The sequence below is a fragment of the Lynx rufus genome, unplaced genomic scaffold (assembly GCF_022079265.1).
Source record: "Lynx rufus isolate CCGP_SWC_20201006 ecotype Redwood Valley unplaced genomic scaffold, mLynRuf1.p SCAF_16, whole genome shotgun sequence".
Classification (NCBI taxonomy): Eukaryota; Metazoa; Chordata; class Mammalia; order Carnivora; family Felidae; genus Lynx; species Lynx rufus.
In genome coordinates, this window is record NW_025814830.1 from 45301957 (window position 1) to 45324031 (window position 22075).

A 22075-nucleotide genomic window follows, 5' to 3' on the forward strand; every position below is an offset into this window, starting at 1 on the left:
CGGATGCAATCAGGAAATGAAGGTCTACAATCTTTGAGAAAAGGGAATTCCATAGCCCAGATTTTTTTCAGAGTTGTACTATCCAAATTGTGGCTCAAAAGAAGTGAGCCCATACAGAAAGCAGCAATCTCATAGGGCTGAAAATACACAGGTACAAGTTCAAAGCACCCAATGTGTCCGGGGCTTAAGGGTCAAAATACTGGAGAGAAGAAAACCACAGAGAAAGAGCCAAAAATCTGCGAATACATTTCTCTCAAGTCTCTGGCTGACTCCTAAGCTGTGCAAGCACAGAGTGAGACTCCGCAAACTCAGAAGCAAACAATAGCTGAGAAAGCAATAAACTGAGAGCGTTTTCAGGAGCCTCATGTGTGCTAAAGAAAGAAATACAAGTTAGAGTTTAAAGCCGGCTGACCCACAGAGGCCTTGGTAAACACCTCAGGCTTTAAACTGGAAGGGTTACACCCTGGGAACAAAGGCCACACCCCAGGAGAAAGGACAACACCCAAGGAGTGAGGACACTGGCCCAGAAGAAAAGGCAAAATTACAATAGTTCAACCCTAATAAAAACATGCCTCCGTGGGGTCTAAGTGACCCACCAGTACTCTGTAAGAAGAAAACATAATCCTTCTGGAGACAGATAACATCATCGAAAGCCTCTACAACTTTTATTTATTTTTATTTTTATTTTAAGATGTTTTTAAATGTTTATTTATTTGAGAGAAAGAACACACACACGTGGGGGGGGGGGTGGCAGAGAAAGGGGGACAGAGGATCCAAAGCAGGCTCTTGCTGACAGCAGAGAGCGCAATACGAGAGGCTCCAACTCCAAAACCGTGACATCATGAACTGAGCCAAAGTCGGTGCTTAACTGACTGAGCTACCCAGGTGCCCTGCCTCTACAATTTTTAATCTGCATGATCCAGCACTGGATCAAAAATTATGGGGCATGCTAAAAACAAAACAAAACAGAACTAAATAACCAAAACCAAAAAGAACAAAAAAGTCAACAAAAGCAAACTCCCTATGATTCAGATACTGGATTTAATCAGATAAGGACTTTAAAATAGTTGTGACTAATAGAGAAGATAAAAGATAAAATAGGGGCGCCTGGCAGGCTCAGTCAGTGGAATGTGTGACCCTTGATCTCAGGGTTGTGAGTTCGAGCCCCACCTTGGGTGCAGAGATTATTTTTTTTAAAAATCTTAAGAGAAAGAGAAGGTAAAATAGATGACAAAGAGAGCATTTCAACAGAAAATTGGATTCTCTACAAATAATCAAATGGACGTTCTAGAACTGAATTAAAATTCCTTAGATGATTTTAACATCAGTGCCTTAGTCTGTTTGGGCTGCTGTAACACAGTACCATAGACTGGGTGGCTTAAAACAATAGAAATTTATTTCTCACAGTTCTGGAGGCTGCGAGTCCAGGATCCAGGTGCTGGCAGATTTCGTGCCTGGCGAGAGCCCACTTCCTGGTTCACGGACAGCCCCATCTTCTTGCTATAAACCTCACTCGGCATAAAGGCGCTAGGGAGCTCTCTGGGGTCTCTTCTAAGACACTGTTCCCATTCATGAGACCTCTGTGTACCCTCATGAAAATCAAAGAGAAAGAAAAACACTTTAATGTTTTTATTTTTTTTTTTTAAGTTTTAAGTTTTTTAAGTTTATTCATTCACACCTGATAGAACGCAAGCCGGGGAGGGGCAGAGAGAGAGAGAGAGAGAGAGAGCAAGAAACCCAGACAGGCTCCGTGCTGCTAGCACCGGGCCCAATGGGACACAGGGCTTGGGCTCACTAACTGCGAGATCATGACCTGAGCCAAAGCCAGGTGCTCAACCAACTGAGCCACCCTCGCGCCCAGAAAGAAAAAACTCTTAAAAACAAAGACACATCATTTTCAAAGGAGCAGTAACGTTAATATCTGACTTTTCAGTAGAAACTATGAAGTTAGGATTTCATAGTTGGGGAGGGGACACAAACAGTCTGTATGGCAGAGACAGAATTATTGGAGGGAAACAGGTCAATAGAAAATATCCAAAAGGGAACACAGAAAGAATAAAAAGATTTTTAAAAAGGACAGAGTGGAAGAGCTACATGGGACACAGTCAAAAGTTCTAACATCTAGGGGCGCCTGGGTGGCTCAGTTGGTTAAGCGTCCGACTTTGGCTCAGGTCATGATCTCATGGTTCGTGGGTTTGAGCCTCACATAGGGCTCTGTGCTGACAGCTCGGAGCCTGGAGCCTGCTTTGGATTCTGTGTCAACCTATTTCTCTCTGCCCCTCCCCCGCTCACGCTCTGTCTCTGCGTCTCAAAAATAAATAAATGTTAAAAAAAAAAGTTCTGGGGTACCTGGGTGGCTCAGTGGCTCAGTCAGTTAAGCATCTGACTTCAGCTCAGGTCATGATCTCGCAGTTTGTGAGTTCAAGCCCCGCGTTGGGCTCGTGCTGACAGCTCAGAGCCTGGAGCCTGCTTCGGATTCTGTGTCTCCCTGTCTCTCTGCCTCTCCCATGCTCGTGCTCTGTGTCTCTCTGTCTCTCAATAATAAATAAACGTTAAAAAAAAATTTTTTTTAAGTTCTAACATCTATATAACTAGAATCCCAAGAGGAGAGGAGAACGGCAGTGGCACAGCTCAATATCTGAAGAGACATGCTTTGAATTTTCCCAAACTGACAGGTATCAACCTTTGGATTCAAGAAGTTCCATGAGCCCTAAGCAGTTAAACACAAAGAAAACCACATCTTAGTACATCATCATGAAACTGCTGAAAATCAAAAAGAAAGAAAAAATCTTAAAAGCAGATGAAGACATATTATCTTCAAAGTAGCACTAACACTAATATCTGACTTTTCACTAGAAACTACGGAAGCCAGAAAGCAGTAGAATGACATACTTTAAATACCGAAAGGAAAAAAAAACCCACAAATTATTGCTAACCTGGAATTGTACACCCAGAGAACATGTACTTCATAAATGAAGGTAAATTAAATATGACATCCAAAGCACAAGCAACGAAAGAGAACAGATGGATTTCCTCAACAGTTGGATTTCCTCAAAACGTAAACCCTTTGTGCATCAAGGACACTAGCAAGGTGAAAAGACAGCCCACAGAACGGGAGAAAATACTTACAAAGTATATATGTAGTATCCAGAATATGTGTAGAATCTTTATAACTCAATAATAAAAACACAAATAATCCAGTTGTAAAGTGGGCAAGAGATCTGAATAGTCATTTCTCCAAAGAAGATATACAGAAGGCAATAAGCACATGAAAAGATGCTCAACATCATTAGTCGTTAGGGAAATATAAATCAAAATCACAACCAGATTCCACTTCACACCCACTAGGATGACTATAATAAAAAAGAAAAAGACCAAAAAAAAAAAAAAAAAAAAAACCCCGGATAACAAGTGTTGGACAGGATATGGAGAAATTAGAATCATCATATATTGCTTGCAGGCATGTAAAATGGTGCAGCCACTATGGGAAATTGTTTGGCAGTTTCTCAAAAAGTTACACGTAGGGTTGCCATATGACCCAGCAATTCCATCCCTAGGTATATACCCAAGAGAATTGAAAACATGTGTTGACACAAGAACATAAATGTTCATAGAAGGATTATGCATAAAAGCCAAAAAGTGGAAACAACCCAAACGTTCATGAAATGATGCGTGGATAAATAAAATGTGGTATATTCATACAATGAAATATTATTCTGCCATAGAAAGGAATGAAGTACTGATCCATGCTAAAACATGAATGAACCTTGAAAATATAATGCTAGAGGCACCTGGGTGGCTCAGTTGGTTGAGCATCCGACTTTGGCTCAGGTCACAATCTCACGGTTCATGAGTTTGAGCCCCGCGCCAGGCTCTGTCCTGACAGCTCAGCGCCTGGAGCCTCCTTCGGATTCTGTGTCTTTCTCTCTGTCTGCTCCTCCCCTGCTCACACTCTGTCTCTCTCTCAAAAATAAATAAAGATTAAAAATAAAAAAAAAAGAAAATATAATGCTAAATAAAAGAGCCAGACACAAAAGGGCATCCATTGTATGACTGCATTTATATGAAATACCCAGAATAGGCAAATCTATAAAGACAAAATAGTAGATTGATTGTTTCCAGGAGATGGCGGGGGGGGGGGGGAGGGGGGAGGTGGGAGGGAGATTTAAAAAGTATGGAGTTTTTCCTTTGGGGGTGATGGAAATATTCTAGAATCAGATAGTGGTGATAGTTGCATGACTTTGTGAATATACTAAAAAACACTGAATGGCTTACTTAAAAATGGTTAAAGTAGTGAATTTTATATTGTGTGAATTTTATCTAGAAAAAAATTTTAATACAATTGGATCCACTTAAAAAAGTTTAAGTGAAGATACTTTCCGAAAACTGAAGCTCAGATAGTGAGATAACTCGTTTCTAGCAGACCTGCGCTAGTCTAGGCTGAAAGAAAATGACCCCAGATGGAAGCCTAGGACTGCAGGAGGGAATAAAGAGCACTGACAGAATAAATATGTGGACAATGAATATGATTTTAAGCAACAATAGTGAGGGATTTATAACAGATGTAACAGTGGAATGTATGACTCCCATAGTATATAATCAGGGATGGAATAAACCCTGGAATTTTTTTAAAAATGTGATTTTTTGGGGTGCCTGGGTGGCTCAGTCGGTTGAGTGTCCGACTTCAGCTCAGGTCATGATCTCATGGGTCATGGGTTCGAGCCCTGTGTGGGGCTCTGTGCTGAGAGCTCAGAGCCTGGAGCCTGCTTTGGATTCTGTCTCTGTCTCTCTCTGCCCCGCCCTGGCTCGCACTCTGTCTCTCTCTCTTAAAATAAACATTGGGGTACCTGGGCGGCTCAGTCAATTAAGCGTCCGACTTCGGCTCAGGTCACTATCTCAAGGCTTGTGAGTTGGAGCCCCAAGTCGGGCTCTGTGCTAACGGCTCAGAGCCTGGAGCTTACTTTGGATTCTGTATCTCCTCCTCTCTCTGCCCCTCCCATGCTCATGCTCTGTCTTTCTCTGTGTCCCAATAATAAATAAACGTTAACAAAATTTTTTTAAATAAACATTTAAAAAAATAATAAATCCACTTACATTTAAGCGCAATGGGAAAAAGAATATAAGGGCAACGGGAAGCCCTTGGAGGTTTTCAGCAGGGGTGTGAGTTGATCGCCAAGCAAGAGCTAGTAAAGGTAGGGTCTTAAACATGTCACAACCACCCCCATAGTGCTCGATGTGGTGTTGGGCACCCAGAGGGCAATCGGTGAGGACTTACAGAATGGCCAAGCTGCTTCTCCTACTGCTGGATGCCTGAAAGGGTCCTGAGTGCCTGAAACCCTCCAGTTGCTCGTCATCTGCTGTTTGAGCAAACAAGGTGAAAAGAGGTGATTGGGTAGATCAGTCGCCCACTCCTTCCTACAGTCTTCTGATTGGAGGGCTGTGGCGGCTTCCACAGTTCAGCGTCACTTCCCCAAACTTGGCCGTGCAGCTCAGTCACTGGAGCGATTTGCAGACGTGTCTGATTATGGTGTCCAGGAGTGTGCCTTTTCCAACTAAGTTGGCACTGATCCCCGCGGGTCCTCAGTAACCGGTACTCTGGTATAGGGCTGCTCTGGTGGCCTTCGTCTCCTCAGGCAACTGCCTGACCTTTGCTATATCCAAGATTTCAGGATCAAAGAGAAGTCACCACTGACCCATGACGTTCTAACACTTTCATCCTGAAACTTTTTTTCTTATTCCTCAACACTCCTCTCAAAAGGTTGCAACGTTTTTGAAGCCTCCCTGGGAAGATTAACCCCTTGTCAACATGTCATTTTTATATTCATTTATATAGCACTTATTTTCTGAGCACCTCTTTTTCCTGCCTTGGGGATGGCACTGTGGTTTAGGACAGCCATTTCATTATCTACTCCACCATTTGCCTCCTGGCGGGTTATTCTGGGTTCTCTGAGAAGCGATCTCCAAGGGTGCCTGGCTGGCTCGGTCAAAGGAGTTTGTGACTGTTGATCGTGGGGTTGTGAGTTCGAGCCCCATGCTAGGTGTCGAGATTGCTTAAATAAGTAAAATTAAAAAGAAGGAGGAGAAGGAGGAGGAGAAAGTAGAGAAGGAGGAGAAGGAGAAGGAGAAGTCTCCAGACAGGATGAGCCATGGAAGAGATTCAGGAGGATGAAACCTTCCCAGGAATGAGCCCACTTTAGCACCTCTGCCACACTCAGTCCTTGGCTAGGAATAGCCCTTGGGGAATGTGGCCTCAGCGTGAACGCGGTGATGGATTTCAGAGCACTATCAGTCTGTCGGTCAACTGAGCTCCCACCGTTGGAGATCTGAGAGGCAAGTTTTCATGACCACCATACTCCACCCTTTGGACCCCGCAGAGTTCTTTCTCTCCATTAGTTTGGTGAACAGCTACTCCATGGTTTCCACGGATCTCTTTTTCTGAGGTAAGAACTCAGATGAGCGAGATCAGCGAGATAAACTACCATCTACTGCCGCAAGTTGTCTCAAGGCTGCGATGTATTCACTTTTCTCCATTCTGAATTTCTATTACCCTCAACGAGCAGCTAGACGTCTCGGTGGATTACTTGGTAGTGTGACCCAAGACTTCATTCCTGGGTTGCTGGTGGTGGTAGTGTCTGAATTCTTGGTCATTGTACCCTTCTCAGTCTGGTGCGGTATTGTTGCACATATCTGTTTATACTTACAGAGGGGCAACGGAGAACCAGAAGGCACCCAAGCAGACCACCTGGGTGTTTCCTCCTGCCCCCCACCCCCGCTTATGTACGAGCAGCCCTACTTCCTCCTATTGATCAGCGTTAGTTTCTGCCACCATTTTATATCTACTGGTCCCTGGGCACAAGGTCCCAAAGTAGCAGTCATAACTTGTAGTTCAGGAGGACCTTTGCTGTGTCCTCTGGCAAGGTGCACCCCCTGTAGGGACACAGGACTTCAACCATGTGGAGCCCAGGGTTGTTGGGATGGGAAGCACAAAATCACCTTGGTCATTGAGAGTGATGGTAAGTGGGGTCACTCCTGTTTCCCCACATTGGTTCGTGGACCCATGTATTCCTCCTAGTGGGGATTCAGCAGCATATGGAGGTCTCTTATTTAATACTGCACCCTGAAGAATGGCACCCCATGCTTTGAGTGTTGTTTCTGAGCTAGTGCTTCAGCCGTGCTTTTAGAAGGTCAATACCAGTGTTCTACTAGCTGGCTGCTTCTGGAGAACGTAGTATATATGAACAGCAGATACCATGGTCATGGGCCCCCTTCTGCAACCCTGGGTGGTGAGTTCACTGTAAATTGAGTCCCCTGGGTGAGATGTTATGCCGTGTGGTAATCTGTGCCTCAATCAGGCATTTTGCTGACTGACGCCCTGAGAGCAAGAAAGGCAAATCCATATCCAGAATAGCCCTACAAGGATGAATTTTGGGCCTTCTCGGAAGGAAGGAGCACTTTGTAGCAGACGTAACACCACAAAGCTGCTTCATCTTCTCTAGGAATAGTGCATATCAGAGACGCAGTGTCGGTCTCTATCGCTGACAGGGTGGACGTTCAGAGGCAGCCTTGGTAAGTGGGAGCCCATTCTCCCATATGGACTTTGGGTCCATATGTAGCCTCCATCTCTGTCACCATGGCCACTCTGTTCATGGGCCCAGCATGTCAAGTCTGCAGGGACTGAACACGGGCTAATGTCGATTGACCTAGTCATTTTGCCTACTTGGTTGTTTGTGTTTCTTCCATGGTGGAGGCTTTCTGGTGCGCATTGGCATATCAAAAAAATCATATGTTGTACCTTCTTCCATATAGTTCATCTACATCCACCAGTCCACTGGAACCTGCCCAGGAACCTGTACATAATCTCACCTTAGACCACTTGCCCTTCCATACAAAGTGGAAAGCCAAGGGCACAGCTTGCAATTCCATTTGTTGGGAATATTTTTCACTCTCCATCATCTTTCAGGGTCACACTTGTATCCTTCATGTCTTTAATGGTGGCACTAATCTCCACCATCCTTCATCCCCCAATAAAACAATGCTTTTAATTTACTGTTTTGGCCAGTGATGGAGAGCAGTTTCCAAGGCTTACATTTGTTTTTTACAGTTATAATTCTTATCCCACAGGCCAGGAACGCAATGTGGCATTATTCTAGATCATTTCCAGTTATATATTTGGGACTGGGAAATGATCGCTGGACAAAGGGGCGCCACTATGAGCCATACGTTAGCTAGGATCCCATTTATTACTGGCCCCCAGAGGCCAGGGGGCTAGTGATACTTTTGGTCTCTGAGGGTCAACTCAGATTGAGTGTCCAATGGTCCTCAAAATATTTGGTTATTTCCCTTTCACCAGTATCCAGTCACCCAAGTAAATGGCCATGAATCTCTCTGGGGGAAGGACTGAGGAAATCACTGTGGTGGTATACATTTTCCCTGGTGTTGCAGGATCTTTGTTTGTAGGCTCCCAGCTACTTATTCATCCATTGATTTGTTCTGGATCTGAAAATTGGCTCAGGTCTAGACACTGGGCACAGGAACATGACTTACTGGAGATGGCCACCCTTAGTGCCCCGCTCTTCCATTTCTATGGATTTTTTTGGTTATGGGTGTTAAAAATCACCCTTGTTGATTGCGTCTGTTTTGCCCCTAGGGATGCTATCTTTTATTAACAACTCCCTGATGACTGACCCTCCCTCTCCACAACTCCCTGATGACTGACCCTTTGGTTGCCTCTTCAGTCTTGGTGGCATTAATGGTAATTGTGGTCTCCTCAATGCTTGCAGTTAAGTACCACCATCTGGTCTTTATTATTCTGGGGTCCCATCATCCCCATCTTACTACCTGTTTTCTGGAACACTCCCAGAACAGCTTCTATTAGTTTATGTTTGCCAGGAAGCAGACAATAAAAGGGAATTAGCTATCCCTCTCTCTCTATCCCAGAGAGAGAGAGCAAGTGGGGGTAAGGGCAGAGAGAGAGAGAGAGAGAGGGGAGAGAGGGAATCTCAAGCAGGCTCTGCACTGTCAGCATAGAGTCCAATGTGGGGCTCAAACTCACAGACTATGAGATCATGATCTGAGCTGAAATCAAGAGAGCATCCGACTCTTGATTTCGGCTCAGGTCATGATCCCAGGGTCATGGGATCAAGCCCTGTGTCAGGTTCAGCACTGATCATGCAGCCTGTTTAGCTTTCTCTTCCTCTGCCCCTCTCCCCCACTCAAGCTCTTTATAAAACTAAAATAATCTTAATCATAAAGGAAATGCAAATCAAAACTACAATGAGACATGACCTCACACTCAATAGGATGGCTACCATCAAAAAAATCCCAGAAAATGAAGGCACCTGGATGGATCAATGGGAAGAGCATGCGACTCTTGATCTTAGGACTTGGGTTTGAGCCCCGTGTTGGGTACTTAAATAAAAAATAAAAAAAACAAACAAACAGAAAATAACAAAAAAAGGTGGGAGAGGATGTGGAGAAATTAAAACCCTTGTGCACAGTTGGTGGAAATGTAAAATAGTACAGCAGCTATGGAAAAACAGTATGGTGGTTTCTCAAAAAATTAAAAACAGAATTACCATAACCCAGCAATTCCACTTCTGGGTGAACAAAACTGAAAGCAGGGTCTCAAAGGGATATCTGTACACCCACGTTCATAGAAACATTACTTGTAATGGCTAAAATGTGGAAGCAACCCAAGTATCCCACTGACAGAGTAAATAAGCAAAATGTGGTATTTTATACAATAGAATATCATTCCATCTTAGAAGGGAAATTCCTTCCTTCCTTCCTCCCTTCCTTCCTTCCTTCCTTCCTCCCTCCTTTCTTTCTTCTTTCTTTCTTTCTTTCTTTCTTTCTTTCTTTCTTTCTTTCTTTATTTCTTTTTCTTTCTTTCCTTCCTTCCTTCCTCCCTCCCTCCTTTCTTTCCTTCCTTCCTTCCTCCCTCCTTTCTTTCTTTTCTTTCTTTCTTTCTTTCTCTCTTTCTCTCTTTCTCTCTTTCTCTCTTTCTCTCTTTCTCTCTTTCTCTCTTTCTCTCTTTCCTTCTCTTCTCTTCTCTTCTCTTCTCTTCTCTTCTCTTCTCTTTTCTTTCTTTTAATGTTTGGAGGATCCCAAGCAGGCTCCACGTTGTCAGTACAGAGCCAGCCATGGGACTCAAATTAATGACCACGACCTGAGCTGAAATCAAGAGTCAGATGCTTAACCAACTGGGCAACCCAGGAGCCACTAAGAAGGAAATTTTTAACATATCTTGCCACATGGGTGAACCTTGAGGACGTTATGCTAAGTGACATAAGTCAGTCACAAAAAGACAAATACTGTATGATTCCATTTATATGAGGCAATTAGAGCAGTAAAATAGAGAAAGTAGAATGGTTGGTGCCAGGGGGTGGGAGGAGGGAAGAATGGGGCGTTATTATTTAATGGGTATAGAGTTTCAGCTTTACAAGATGAGAAATTATGGCCATGGATGCACAACAATATGAACTTAATACACTGAACTGTACTGGCTCAGTTGGTAGAGCATGCAACTCTTGATCTCAGGGTCGTGAGTTCAAGCTCCACATTGGGCACAGAGCTTACTTAAAAAAAAAATAATAAAGAAAAAAATGTGTAACATGGTATATTGTGTTATGTGCATTTAAAAAAGAAATTTCTGGGGGGTGCCTGGGTGGCTCAGTCGGTTAAGCGTCTGACTTCAGCTCAGGTCATGAACTCGTGGTTGGTGGGTTTGAGCCCTGCGTTGGGCTCTGTGCTGACGGCTCAGAGCCTGGAGCCTGCTTCAGATTCTGTGTCTCCCTCTTTCTGTTCCTCCCCACTTACACACACACTGTCTCTCTCTAAATAAGATTTAAAGAATTAAAAAAAAAATAAAAGATTTTAAATGTTTATTTATTTTTGAGAGAAAGAGTGACAGAGCACGAGCAGGGGAGGGGCAGAGAGAGAAGGAGACACAAAATCCAAAGCAGTTTCCAGGCTCTGAGAGCTGTCAGCACAGAGCCTGATGTGGGGCTCAAACTCATGAGCCGTGAGATCATGACCTGAACGGAAGCCGGACGCTTAACCAACTGAACCACCCAGATGTGTCCCGTGCATTTTACCATACCATAATACAAAAATCAGCAAAAAAAAAAAGGAGGGGGGCGGCGCCTGGGTGGCTCTGTCAATTGAGCATCTGATTTTGGCTCAGGTTATGATCTCATGGCTCGTGAGTTCTGGCTTGCGTCCGGCTCTGTGCTGACGGCTCAGAGCCTGGAGCCTGCTTCGGATTCTGTGCTCCCTCACTCTCTGCCCTTCCCTTCCTAGTACTCTGTCTCTAAAAAATAAATAAACATTAAAAAAAAAAAAGAGGAGGAATTAGCTATGCGAAAAAAATTATTTTGGATAACATCTGTAGGAAAAATTGGGTGAGTGGAAGAGCCGTTAAACACGATGCAGGTCTGACCCTGTGTGAAATGGAGAGGGATGGAAAGATGTGTGGGTGGAAACAGACTGAATTGAGACTGAACTGTTCAGCCTTTCCTAGAAATGGGCCTCAGTATCCCTGCCATCCTCAGTCATTGCCTGGAATAACCCCTGGGAAGTGTGGCCCTACTGTGGATGCAGTTATGGATTTTCAGAGTTTACAAGCTGGAACAGCAGTCAATTATGCTCCCCTTTGTTGGGAGTTCTGAGTGCCTCATTTTCATGGCCACCATACCTGGGCAAATTCTGTAAAAGGTGTACCATAACATTGGGACTTAAGGGATGAAACATGTAAAAGCAGGGCCACTTGGGTGGCTCAGTCAATTAAGCGTGCTACTCTTGGTTTCAGCTCAGGTCATGATCTCATGTTTCATGAGTTTGAGCCCCACCTTGGGATCTGTGCTCACAGTGCGGAGGCTGCTTGGGATTCTTTCTCTCCCTCTCTCTCTGCACCTCCCCTACTCACACTGTCTCTCTCAAAATAAATAAACTTAAAAAAAAAAATGTAGTAACATGCTTCCAGGCATGCCCAAGTTATGCAGCTAAGGGACCTCAACTTGTCTGTCCCAGACATGTCAGTGATTATCTAGGCTGAGAATCTAAGATCTGGAGAGGAACCCAGCATTTTAGGGTATGGATGACCTTACCTCCCTTACAACAATTTGCCAAGTTGCACAAACTGTGGTCCTTACTCTAAAGGAATTTCATGCCTTTTTTGAGGGGGAGGGAGGGTCTTAATCAGAGACATTAATATTAGCAACTGATAATGTAGGTTTCCTTTCCTTGACTCGGGTAGCAAATGACTCATGTGAGCTGAGGGAAGGAGCATATTGTTTGCCTACTGAAGCAGTGTCACTCTTGACAGTCAGGATACCATCCTCATGAGGCCAACTGGTGGCATGGTCAATTCTAGAGTTTCCACTGGGGTACAAGTCAGGTGTCAGCACTTCACAGGGCTTAAGCTTGCGCAGCAATTTCTCCTCTCCTGTCCTCAACACCCTTTAAGTTAGGCCCTCATTCCTTCCTACGTGGTCCTGGTTAATTTAACAATCAACTGTCTTTTTCGAAAGGCCCCAGATTCATATCCCCAGATATGACCTTTTGAGTGACAACCAATTTTCTATACCACGTGTAAGAGAAACGATTGAGCCACACCAACATCTCACAGCCCCACCATAGCTCAAGCCTAGGAATTGACCAGGACCCTTCTGTAAACACTGCTTTAACCTAGCAGTGGCATTTTAATCAGATGGCAGGGTCTTTATTCCGGGGAAGGTATTTCCTCCTTTATTTCAAGAACAAGTGGTCTGCCAAGCCCGCCACTTTCATGAACTCACAGTCCACCCAACTGTTGGCAACTCACACAGAGCTTAGCTTACAGAACAGAACCTCCAGGTCTTTTGACCCAATCATCTGCTAAGTCCTGAATTTCCTTTGTTTTCCTCTCAGAGGAGAACATTTCCTTTTAACCAAATCCAGATATTGTTAGCTTCGGCCCACGTCCAGCCTGTAGGTGAGCCCTTCTGCTTACTGTAGCCATATACGGATAAAGCTAGTGTTACTTTTAGGGGCTAGTGAGGTTCATGGCCATGGCAGCCCTCCTCACATCCCATCCCAACACCAGGCTCCTTATTTAGCCAGCCTTGCACCCTGCTTTCTAGAGCAAACACACAGCTCCACCACTGTTTTTCCCCCCTTCAGTTGACCTCTGTGATGAGCCCTGACCTGGGTGGTTCTAGCTATGTGTCTAGCCTCTTCCACTGGGCGGTGGTGCTCCCGGCCATGGCACCCAGAAGAGGGTAAAGTATCAACGATAATATTCACGACTGTCTGCTTTATTTTCATTTTAAACGTAGGAGGAATAAGTTGTGGGGGAATCAGCCTAGGCTGCCCCGGAGACGGAGACGTCAAGAATGAAAGTGAACTTCCACCCAGGTTTCCCAAATCCTGCTTAGCTGTCAATAATGTAAAGGACAGGATGTAAACATGAGGATATGAAAAATTTAATTACACGCCACCTACTGTCATTTTCCTTTAATAGGATTTTTAATTGTTGCTTCCCCTGTGAATTGCAAGAACTATACTTATTCTGCAACACTGCTTAAAAATTAATCAATACATTAGGAAGGGACTTTGTAAACTATAATATAAAGGGATAAATAAACAGAAGCAATTGTTACCAACACACAGAAGTTGACTCATTAAAAGACAAGGACATACAAATGTCTGTTTCCAGAATTTCATTTGACAGCCAGTCACCGAGATGGGAGACAAGAGTACCGTGGAAGAGAAAATAATGGCGTTTGGTTTCTTAGGAATGTGGGGGTTACTCCCAGGACCTCTGTCATCCGCTGTTGGAGCACCAGGCTCCGTGACAACAGCAAGCTTATACCTATGGATCTGGTCCTCCTGGAATCGAGTATACTCCGTTTGCTGTTCAGCTGGAAAACATCTTCAGCCTTTCCAACCTAATCCCGGAACCGTGATTTGTGGCAACAGAAATACCTCAACTAAATGCAAAAAAAAGACGCTGAGGCAAGAGGCCAGAGGTGTGCCGAGCAGGAACCCAGAGTCCACGCTTGCCCAGGGCTGCTGCCGCTGACCGAAAGAAATAAAAGGGTAAATCCTCTCTTGCACTCCCCTCCCCCACACTACAGTTTTCTGGATTCAAAGTAAGTAACAAGAAGCCAGCAGGCAAAGGGAGTCTGCGAAGTGTAGTTTCCAAGATTAAGGCCTTTGGATCTGAAAGCAAACAAATAACCAGTGTGGGTAAGTTAAGAAGCAAACACACAGCTTCCCATTAACAACAGTAGAACAGAATTGCCAGTTAAACCACCGCAACCACCTCATCAATTTAAAGGAGATGTTTCCTTCAGATCCAGGGACCATCCTGTGAAATTCAGACCCAGTTCCACATGAAATGAAGAAATCTATCAGGCTGAGGCTGTACCCCTTGCCCAAGAGGCAGACAAGTTCCTGCCCCTGGCAGTCAGAGAGGCAAAAGACGCCAGCAGTTGGTACACATAGCAAATGCTTTATTTTCATATTAACATTAAAACATAAAGCACAAACATTAAAACACAGAACATGAACAGAGATCCCACTGCCCTGTTTGTCACAGCAGGTACAAGGATATATGCCAATAAGATATTTGGAGTCTGCTTAACTCCAAACCCTCCTATGGGAAACCTCCCTTAGAGACAGGGGGGAGGGAACATGTCGGGGCAGAGCCTGCTGCAGCACAGGAGACCAGAGCCTGGGACTACATGGTCTCCTGCTGGATGAGGGATGCAAGGGTAGGATGGCTGGGGGCAAGGTCTTTTCTTTTAAAGAAACCAGTTGAAGTTACATAAATTTCTCTCTAAAATGTCCAAATTTACTGGAGGAATGCAAGAATTGGCAAGACATGAGATTCACCCAACTTCCCTCGCAGTTAAGTCCCTTGGTTCCTCTGCGTGGCGGAATCAATCAGCATCCGCCTTGGTCAAATCCTAACCCTACCGTGGGATTTGTCTCTGCCAAAGACAAAGGCAGCCAGGGCCAACTGCATCCTCTCTGATGACCTGCTGAAACCAGATGAGTCCTGCTTTTTAATCCAAATCCCTTTCTGCCACTGATGCTCTCTAGGTCTGGGCCGTCATTCTGAATCATCAACATATTGACAGGAGTATCTCCTCTGAGAAAAGGGGGCTCTTTCCCCGGCTCTGGAAACTGGCTTTTTGAAAGATGTCCTAAAACAGAAGGAGGCCACTCTTTAGAAGGCACAACAGGAACTTGAAACTCTGGGGATATCTGTGGCAATAACCCTCTGCTGGTGAGAAATGCTGGAAACCGCTCAGGAGTTGTCGGTCAGAACTATTTTAAAATAAAAATGATAGCGCTTCTAGAGCAATTATTTCAAAAAGTCACACTGTTGGCCATCCTGCTTCCAAGAACGGGGCACTGACCGCCCACACCCTGAGGCGCGTTCTGTTGTAGACTGCAGTTTAGCAGAGCAGCCGTAGGCGAGGCAAACAGATACAAACGGAAGCCTTTCCCCCTACTGGAGAAAAGTGAAGTTCGCAATGTTGGACAATCCACGGCTGGAACAAAAGCTGATGGGCTTCTCCCTGCAATCCGCACAGGTCTCCAACCACTCTTACCTTCCTGAGAATATTTCACTGACAAGAGTCTTTAAAAAGGCTAGAAGGGAGGCATATCAGAGGAAGCTGAAGTCACACACCAGTTTCACATGCGGAAGGCTTTAGCTTCTGTTCCCAGCAGTGGTCTCAGCAGCTTCTCTTCTGCAAGCCTGTCTTGCTTAGCCCCTCTCCCTTGACCTCTTTTACGGGGAGAGAATCAAACAAGAGCTGTGACGTGTTGCTCACGTTTTCCTAGTAAGAGGGAAAAGGAGGGGTCTTCAGAGCACTGGTTTATGTAAAATCAATCCGGAGGTCCTCAGACAGCAAGAAAAAAGGAGGCTTCCCCACTGCTCCAACAACCGGTCTCTTCTCTCGGCTCCCACGATGTGATGAACCTAACGTACTCAGCATTCCGAGAGGGTCCTCAGCGCATCAGCTGCCTCCATCACTGGGCCTGCCAATATCCCAGCACCGCACACCTGGAATGTATCTGTTGCTGCCACAAAGTAGACCAGATGCGCTCGACCTCACACTTCTGTGGGGATGAGACCAAGTTGCTGAAAGGCTGTCAACACGCCAGGTCACAAACGGATCAAATTCTTCACCAGGTCGTACAGTGCCCTCTTGTGTTCAACTGAAGACTCTTCTGCATCCACGCAACATGGAGATGGTCAGTCTCTTCTGGGACGTTAGCATCCGTTCCTGAGTTCGAGTGACAAGACCACTTAGGTGGGTGTCACACCCTCCAGAAAATGCTTGCTGCACACTTGTTCTAAATGACTGCTGGGAGGATACTCTCTGAGGTCCAGTAGAATGTCTGATCAGAAATACAGATTCTCAACATATTCATGAAGTCTTTGAGCCCAAGACAATGATAACGTAGATGCAGTACCAATCACGTATTCTTTGGATGGACACCGCAAATACACAGTCTGTAGTGTTTCAGTGACCTGGCCTCTTAGAATCACATTAATTCAAAGGAACCATGATCCCAGAAGTTCTAGGCCACAGACAGTAAGCAGAGATCTTGCTCAGGGCTGTTACGTGCTAGCAAACATTTAACATTCACCAGCAGCATGCCTGACAAGTTCCAGACACAGTCACTCCCACCGATACATGTGGACCATCTTCTCTGTTAAGGTAGCCAAGTAGCTGTTGTGGTTCACCTCAAAAGGGCAGATGTCCAAGACGGGCTGATCGGCCTGCAGTTCCTGTAGCAACGAGCCACTGCCAGCATCCCACAGCTAAAGAAGATAGACAGAGTTCAGGGTCAGGAGTCATTCAATTGAGCTGGGGGACTTGCTTGCTCTATTGCTATATTGCTATACAATATAGCGGTTCCACAGCTCCGTACAACACCCGTTGCTCACCACGAGTGCACTCCTTAATATCATCGGACAACTTTGAAAGGGCTGCAGAGAGCGCTGCCAGGGGAGTACGACAGACTGTTCTCAACCTTCACAAAGCCAGGACACACAACATCAGGCGTGGGCTCTGCCACTGTGATCAGCAATGAATCTACCTCTGAAAAGCAAGCCCAGCATCCAGCTCTTCCATCAAGGTGCCAGCAACTCTTCTAGGCACAGAACACTCAGCAAGACAGAAAGTCCCTTTCTCAGCCCTCATGAAATCTATCTAATAACTAGCGCTTTCTTTTCCTTTTCAAAAACTTTTTGTTATGAAAAAATTATTATTTTTTTAACATTTATTTATTTTTGAGAGACAGACAGAGCACAAGTTGGGGAGGGGCAGAGAGAGAATGAGACCCAGAATGCAAAGCAGGCTCCAGGCTCTGAGCTGTCAGCACAGTTCGAACTCACGAACTGTGAGTCGGATGCCCAACCGACTGAGACCCCCAGGCGCCCCTGTTATGAAAAAAAATTTTAGGGGGCACCGGGGTGGCTCAGTCGGTTAAGTGTTCGACTTCAGCCCAGGCCATGATCTCAGAGCTCGTGAGTTCGCGCCCTGTGTCGGGCTCTATGCTGACAGCTCAGAGCCTGGAGCCAGCTTTGGATTCTGTGTCTCCCTCTCTCTCTGCCTCTCCCCTCGCGTGCTCTGCCTCTCACTCTCTCAGAAATAAATGTTAAAAAAATTAAAAAAAAAATTTTAATATAAAGCATAGTAGTACAACAAATTATTAAGCTTTCACCATATCTGCTTTACTGATTCTATTGTTTTCTTTACTGACTTCATATCATTTTACCCTTAATCTATAGTGTTATCCAGTATGGTGGCCGCTAGCCACATAAAGCTATTTAAATTAAAAATGAAAAAAAAAAATTAAAAAAATTAAAGTCTTCATTCACACTAATCACATTTCAAGAGCTCATGTGGCTAGCACAACTGTATTGGTCAGCAATGCTCCAAAGCTTGATTACATTTAGGTTCAAGGGCATCTCATAAAAGGCGCTATGTACTTCATATCTTCTTACATCAAGAGGCAAATTGGGGTGCCTGGGTGGCTGAGTTGGTTAAGCATCTGATTGTTGATTTTGGCTCAAGTCTGATCTTGTAGTTTGTGAATAACTTGAGCCCCACGTTAGGTTCCTTGCTGACAACATGGAGCCTGCGTTGGATTCTCTCTCTCTCCCCCTCCACTGCTCACACACGTGCGCTCTCTCAAAATAAATTTTTTTAAGAGGCGAATTATTTTTTGTTAACCCACTTACAGTGATGTCGATCACTGTGTTCAGGTTATAAAAGACTGACCCATCCACTCTACAATCCCCCATCAATCATTCATCTTTTGGTGATGAAACTGTTGCCTGAAACAACTGTTTTATAGGAGTTTCAGTAGTTCCTTAATTTTTGTTTTAAAGGTTCACAAGACGGCCCATGGGATACTACAGCTCATATAAAAAAGAATGAGGCGAATCTACAGATATTGAAAGGGAAAGATATCCAAGCTAGGAAGCTAAATGGGAAAAGAGCAAATTACAGAGTGTGTCTCAAGCGTGCCTGGTGTAAAAACAAGCAATCGTACATATACACATACACAGATGTGTGCAATCAAGGAGAACGTCGGTTTTTCGCTTTACATACTTCTGTATAAAAAAATAATAGGCTCACCAGGGCAGAATTTGATGCTTCATCCCCAGTACACACCAGGATGCTGCCATCACTCTCCGGGTTTTGGAAAATGGCACTTTTGGTCAGTAGTTTGCAAGTGGGTCCCCCAAGGAATGTTTGCACAGGATGGCAGGAACAGACCAGCTCTCCAGCATCGTCCAGCGTGGAGGACATCTCCATCAGCACACTTCGTAAAGTGCTGTGATTTTTATCTACGGGACAGAGGAGTCAGTGTTGCTCCGTGGGGATGATCCCAGGAAATTAATGAAGATCCTGAACCTCACACGATTACAAACTACTGAGTGGAAGAGCCACAGTTTATTAGGTCATCAAGAGTAGCTACAAAGCAAACAAAGCAACAAGAACAAAATAATACAGCACAAATGAAATTCCGGACCGCAGGCTAGGATAAAGCAAGTTATCTACAATAGACTTTTGCCTATGAGGGAAACAATTCTCGGCATAAGCTATCCTTTTTAGTAAAATCACTGTATCCTGCCGCCCCCTGCCTCGGTTTTTGTCTTCCTTCAGGGCAGGCGGATGACACGAAACTGCGCTGAGGGGGATGCCCTGGCCTCAGGGGCAGGACTCTTCATTCCATTACTAAGTCACAGGGGCTCCTAAAGGGGCTAACTCGCTCCAGGGAGTACCTGGCAGAATTTGCCCTGTCACATAAGTGAAGGGTAGAGGCGGCATCTATGGAGGAATGCGGAGCCACTAGCCTCAATATAGTAGCAAGAGCTGTTAGCCTGCGAGGGGCTCTCCGGTGCCACCTGAAGGGCAGGGCAAGCTCTCCCCTCCTCCCCTGAACCGACTTGCTCCCAAACAGACAAGGATGTCCCAGCACTCACCAGGCCTGTAGGTCACAAGACAATGCCGGGTGCTGCTCTCCGTCTGAAAGTCTACGCAACCCCCTGGCTCTATGGGCAGCACATGAGGACAATGAGAAAAGCCCATCTTTAGCTCCCAGAAGGAAGCGTTCTCTAAGGTTCCAGCCAACACGCCACCATAAGGAAATGCAGCCGAGGCAGCTCTGGGTATGTATGACAGGGATACCAGGGGGCATCTGAAGGGAAAGAAAGGAAACGATGTGTCACATTCCAATACTTGTACTACTCCAGACTCCGCTAGCAGGAGCCCTCAAGCACACTTCCACCTCTACAGAAGAGGTAAAAGACCTTCTGGGGCACCTGGGTGGCTCGGTTGATTAAGCATTCGACTTCAGCTCAGGTCACGGTCTCACAGTTTGTGGGTTCGAGCCCCATATCCGGCTCTGTGCTGACAGCTCAGAGCCTGGAGCCTGCTTCGGATTCTGTGTCTCCCTCTCTGTCCCTCCCCGGCTCGTGCTCTGTCTCGGTCTCTCAAAAATTACCGTTCAAAAAAAAAAAAAAAAGACCTTCTTTGGGTCACTATCCTTTGACATCTGGTAAAATCTACCAACCCATACTGCAGAAACTTTAAAAGAGTACACATATAATCTTTGGCATCTAATTTCAGAGGAGATGTCGCATATTCTAGAATTAGTTTTTAAAAATGACTAGGGGGGCACCTGGGTGGCTCAGTCAGTTAAGTGTCTGACTTCGGCACAGGTCATGATCTTGTGGTTCATGAGATCGAGCCCTGCATTGGGCTCTGTGCTGACAAGCTCAGAGCCTGGAGCGGCCTTCAGAGTCTGTGTCTCCCTCTCTCTCTCTGCTCCTCCCTCACTAGTGATTCCTCTCTCCCATCTCACTCTCTCTCAAAAAATAAACATTAAAAATTTTTTTTAAATTAAAAAAAAAGGACTAGGAAATTTAATACTACAAAGTCACAGTTACAAGAGAGCTTGACCAGTGTGAAGTTTCTAGAAATGGGGTTAGATGTGTACACAAGGAAAGTCAGAAAGGAAATGCAGCTTATACATCTAATAAAGTCTCCAAGATGCAGTTGACAGACCCTTCAATTAAAATACAGCCTGAAGCAAAAACATTTTTTTTAGATTTGTGTAAGTAATCTCTACACCCAATGTGGAGCTTGAACTCATGACCATGATATCAAGAGTCACATGCTCTTCTGACTGAGCCAGCCAGGCGCCCCTGAAAAAACTACATTTTAATTCAGAAACAGGATGGTTTCATTAGAAATGTTCTAAATCTCTTTCTGCAAGCACATGACCAGGAATGTGTGCCAAGAATTCTCTCAGAAGTGTCAGCCGGTAGACTATGTTCCTCTGAACTTTGTTCCTGCTGAAGTTGCCCAAGTGGTCGCTGTGCCTGCTTTTTTTCATTGCCCCGTCATGTCACAATGAAGCAAACTAAAACAGAAATGAACACTGCATACAACTATTCTTTCCTTGCTATTTGCTCTATTCGATTGCCTACTCTTGAACAGATCTCTCTACATCAGTGGCAGTTACCATGCTTGCCTGCAGTTCACACTTCTAGAAGTTTACATCAAGTCATCTTCAGGCCTACAGACCACATAACTGAAGCATGATTCTACCCCACTCAAATGAAAAGACCTCAAAGTGTTGAGCCTAGGTTTTCGTAACCAGTTACTACTATGGTGATATCTTCTGAAGAGTCACAGTGGTGCTGGTGACCAGCCATCCTCAGAATCCGGGCTGACTTTATAAACCTCCCAACTTTGTAAATGGTTATAAAGGATAAATCATAGTAATTGGTATCTTTAGACCAAGTTGGTTTAGCTGGAGATTAGGGAAGTTTTAAATCTTTTTTTTTATAGGCCTACCTTTTACTGATCTCTTCCTGTGTGTTAGACATGTGGCCATTAAAGCAAGTCTGTGTAACAGGCCAAGAATTGAGACCAAGGAGTTTGGTTTTGAACGCAGATCTGACTTCATTTTGCCACACTGGGGGAGGAGCGACTGTATGAACCTGGCTATACTTGGTACCAGGGCTTTCTACTGTGTAGAAATACCACGAACACATGCTCTAAGGATCTTAGTGATTCCCAAGTGACAACACCTCACTGGACTCAGGAGAACTGCCTTCTGAGGAATTCTGATCAACTGTGAAACACACTCAGAAGAGAGGATTCATACAACGGTCCAAGAGAAAAGCTGCTACAGGGGAAAAGTAAGTGGCTACCCACCTGGCTTTCTGGGGTACTAACTCCTGGATGTGACAGCTCGTGTTTCGAAGGTCATACACCAGAATTGAACCATTGACCAGTCCAGCATAGATGTGATTACTTTCATCAAGACACCAGCAGCAGCTCCAGACAGGACGTCCAGCGTTGTAAGTCTGGACCACTGTATTTGTCTCCAGGCTGTGGAGATAGAAGACTTTTACAACCATGTGTTAAGGAAATCAATTATAAAACAAAGATGTAAAGACTATCACTGAAATGATAATCCCTTAAGAACACACCCCACACCCAAACTATTTGGGATTTCCAATTTCCTCTAGGGACTGCCCAGATAA

The 22075-nt window shown here is 44.8% G+C and overlaps 1 protein-coding gene across 2 annotated transcripts in view; it reads right to left on the bottom strand.

Annotated features, from left to right (window-relative positions):
• Positions 1 to 14474: 14474 nt before the first annotated feature.
• RFWD3 (ring finger and WD repeat domain 3) overlaps positions 14475 to 22075 on the bottom strand; it is a 43050-nt gene continuing 35449 nt past the window's right edge. Inside the window, exons 10-13 of one of the 2 annotated variants that reach the window (XM_047078765.1) lie at positions 21744 to 21920; positions 19502 to 19716; positions 18651 to 18862; positions 14475 to 16825 (exon numbers count right to left, since the gene is read on the bottom strand). In XM_047078765.1, the coding sequence (XP_046934721.1) occupies positions 16682 to 16825; positions 18651 to 18862; positions 19502 to 19716; positions 21744 to 21920 (748 nt within the window). In that variant the 3' untranslated portion in view covers positions 14475 to 16681. The other variant, XM_047078766.1, reaches the window with a different exon arrangement.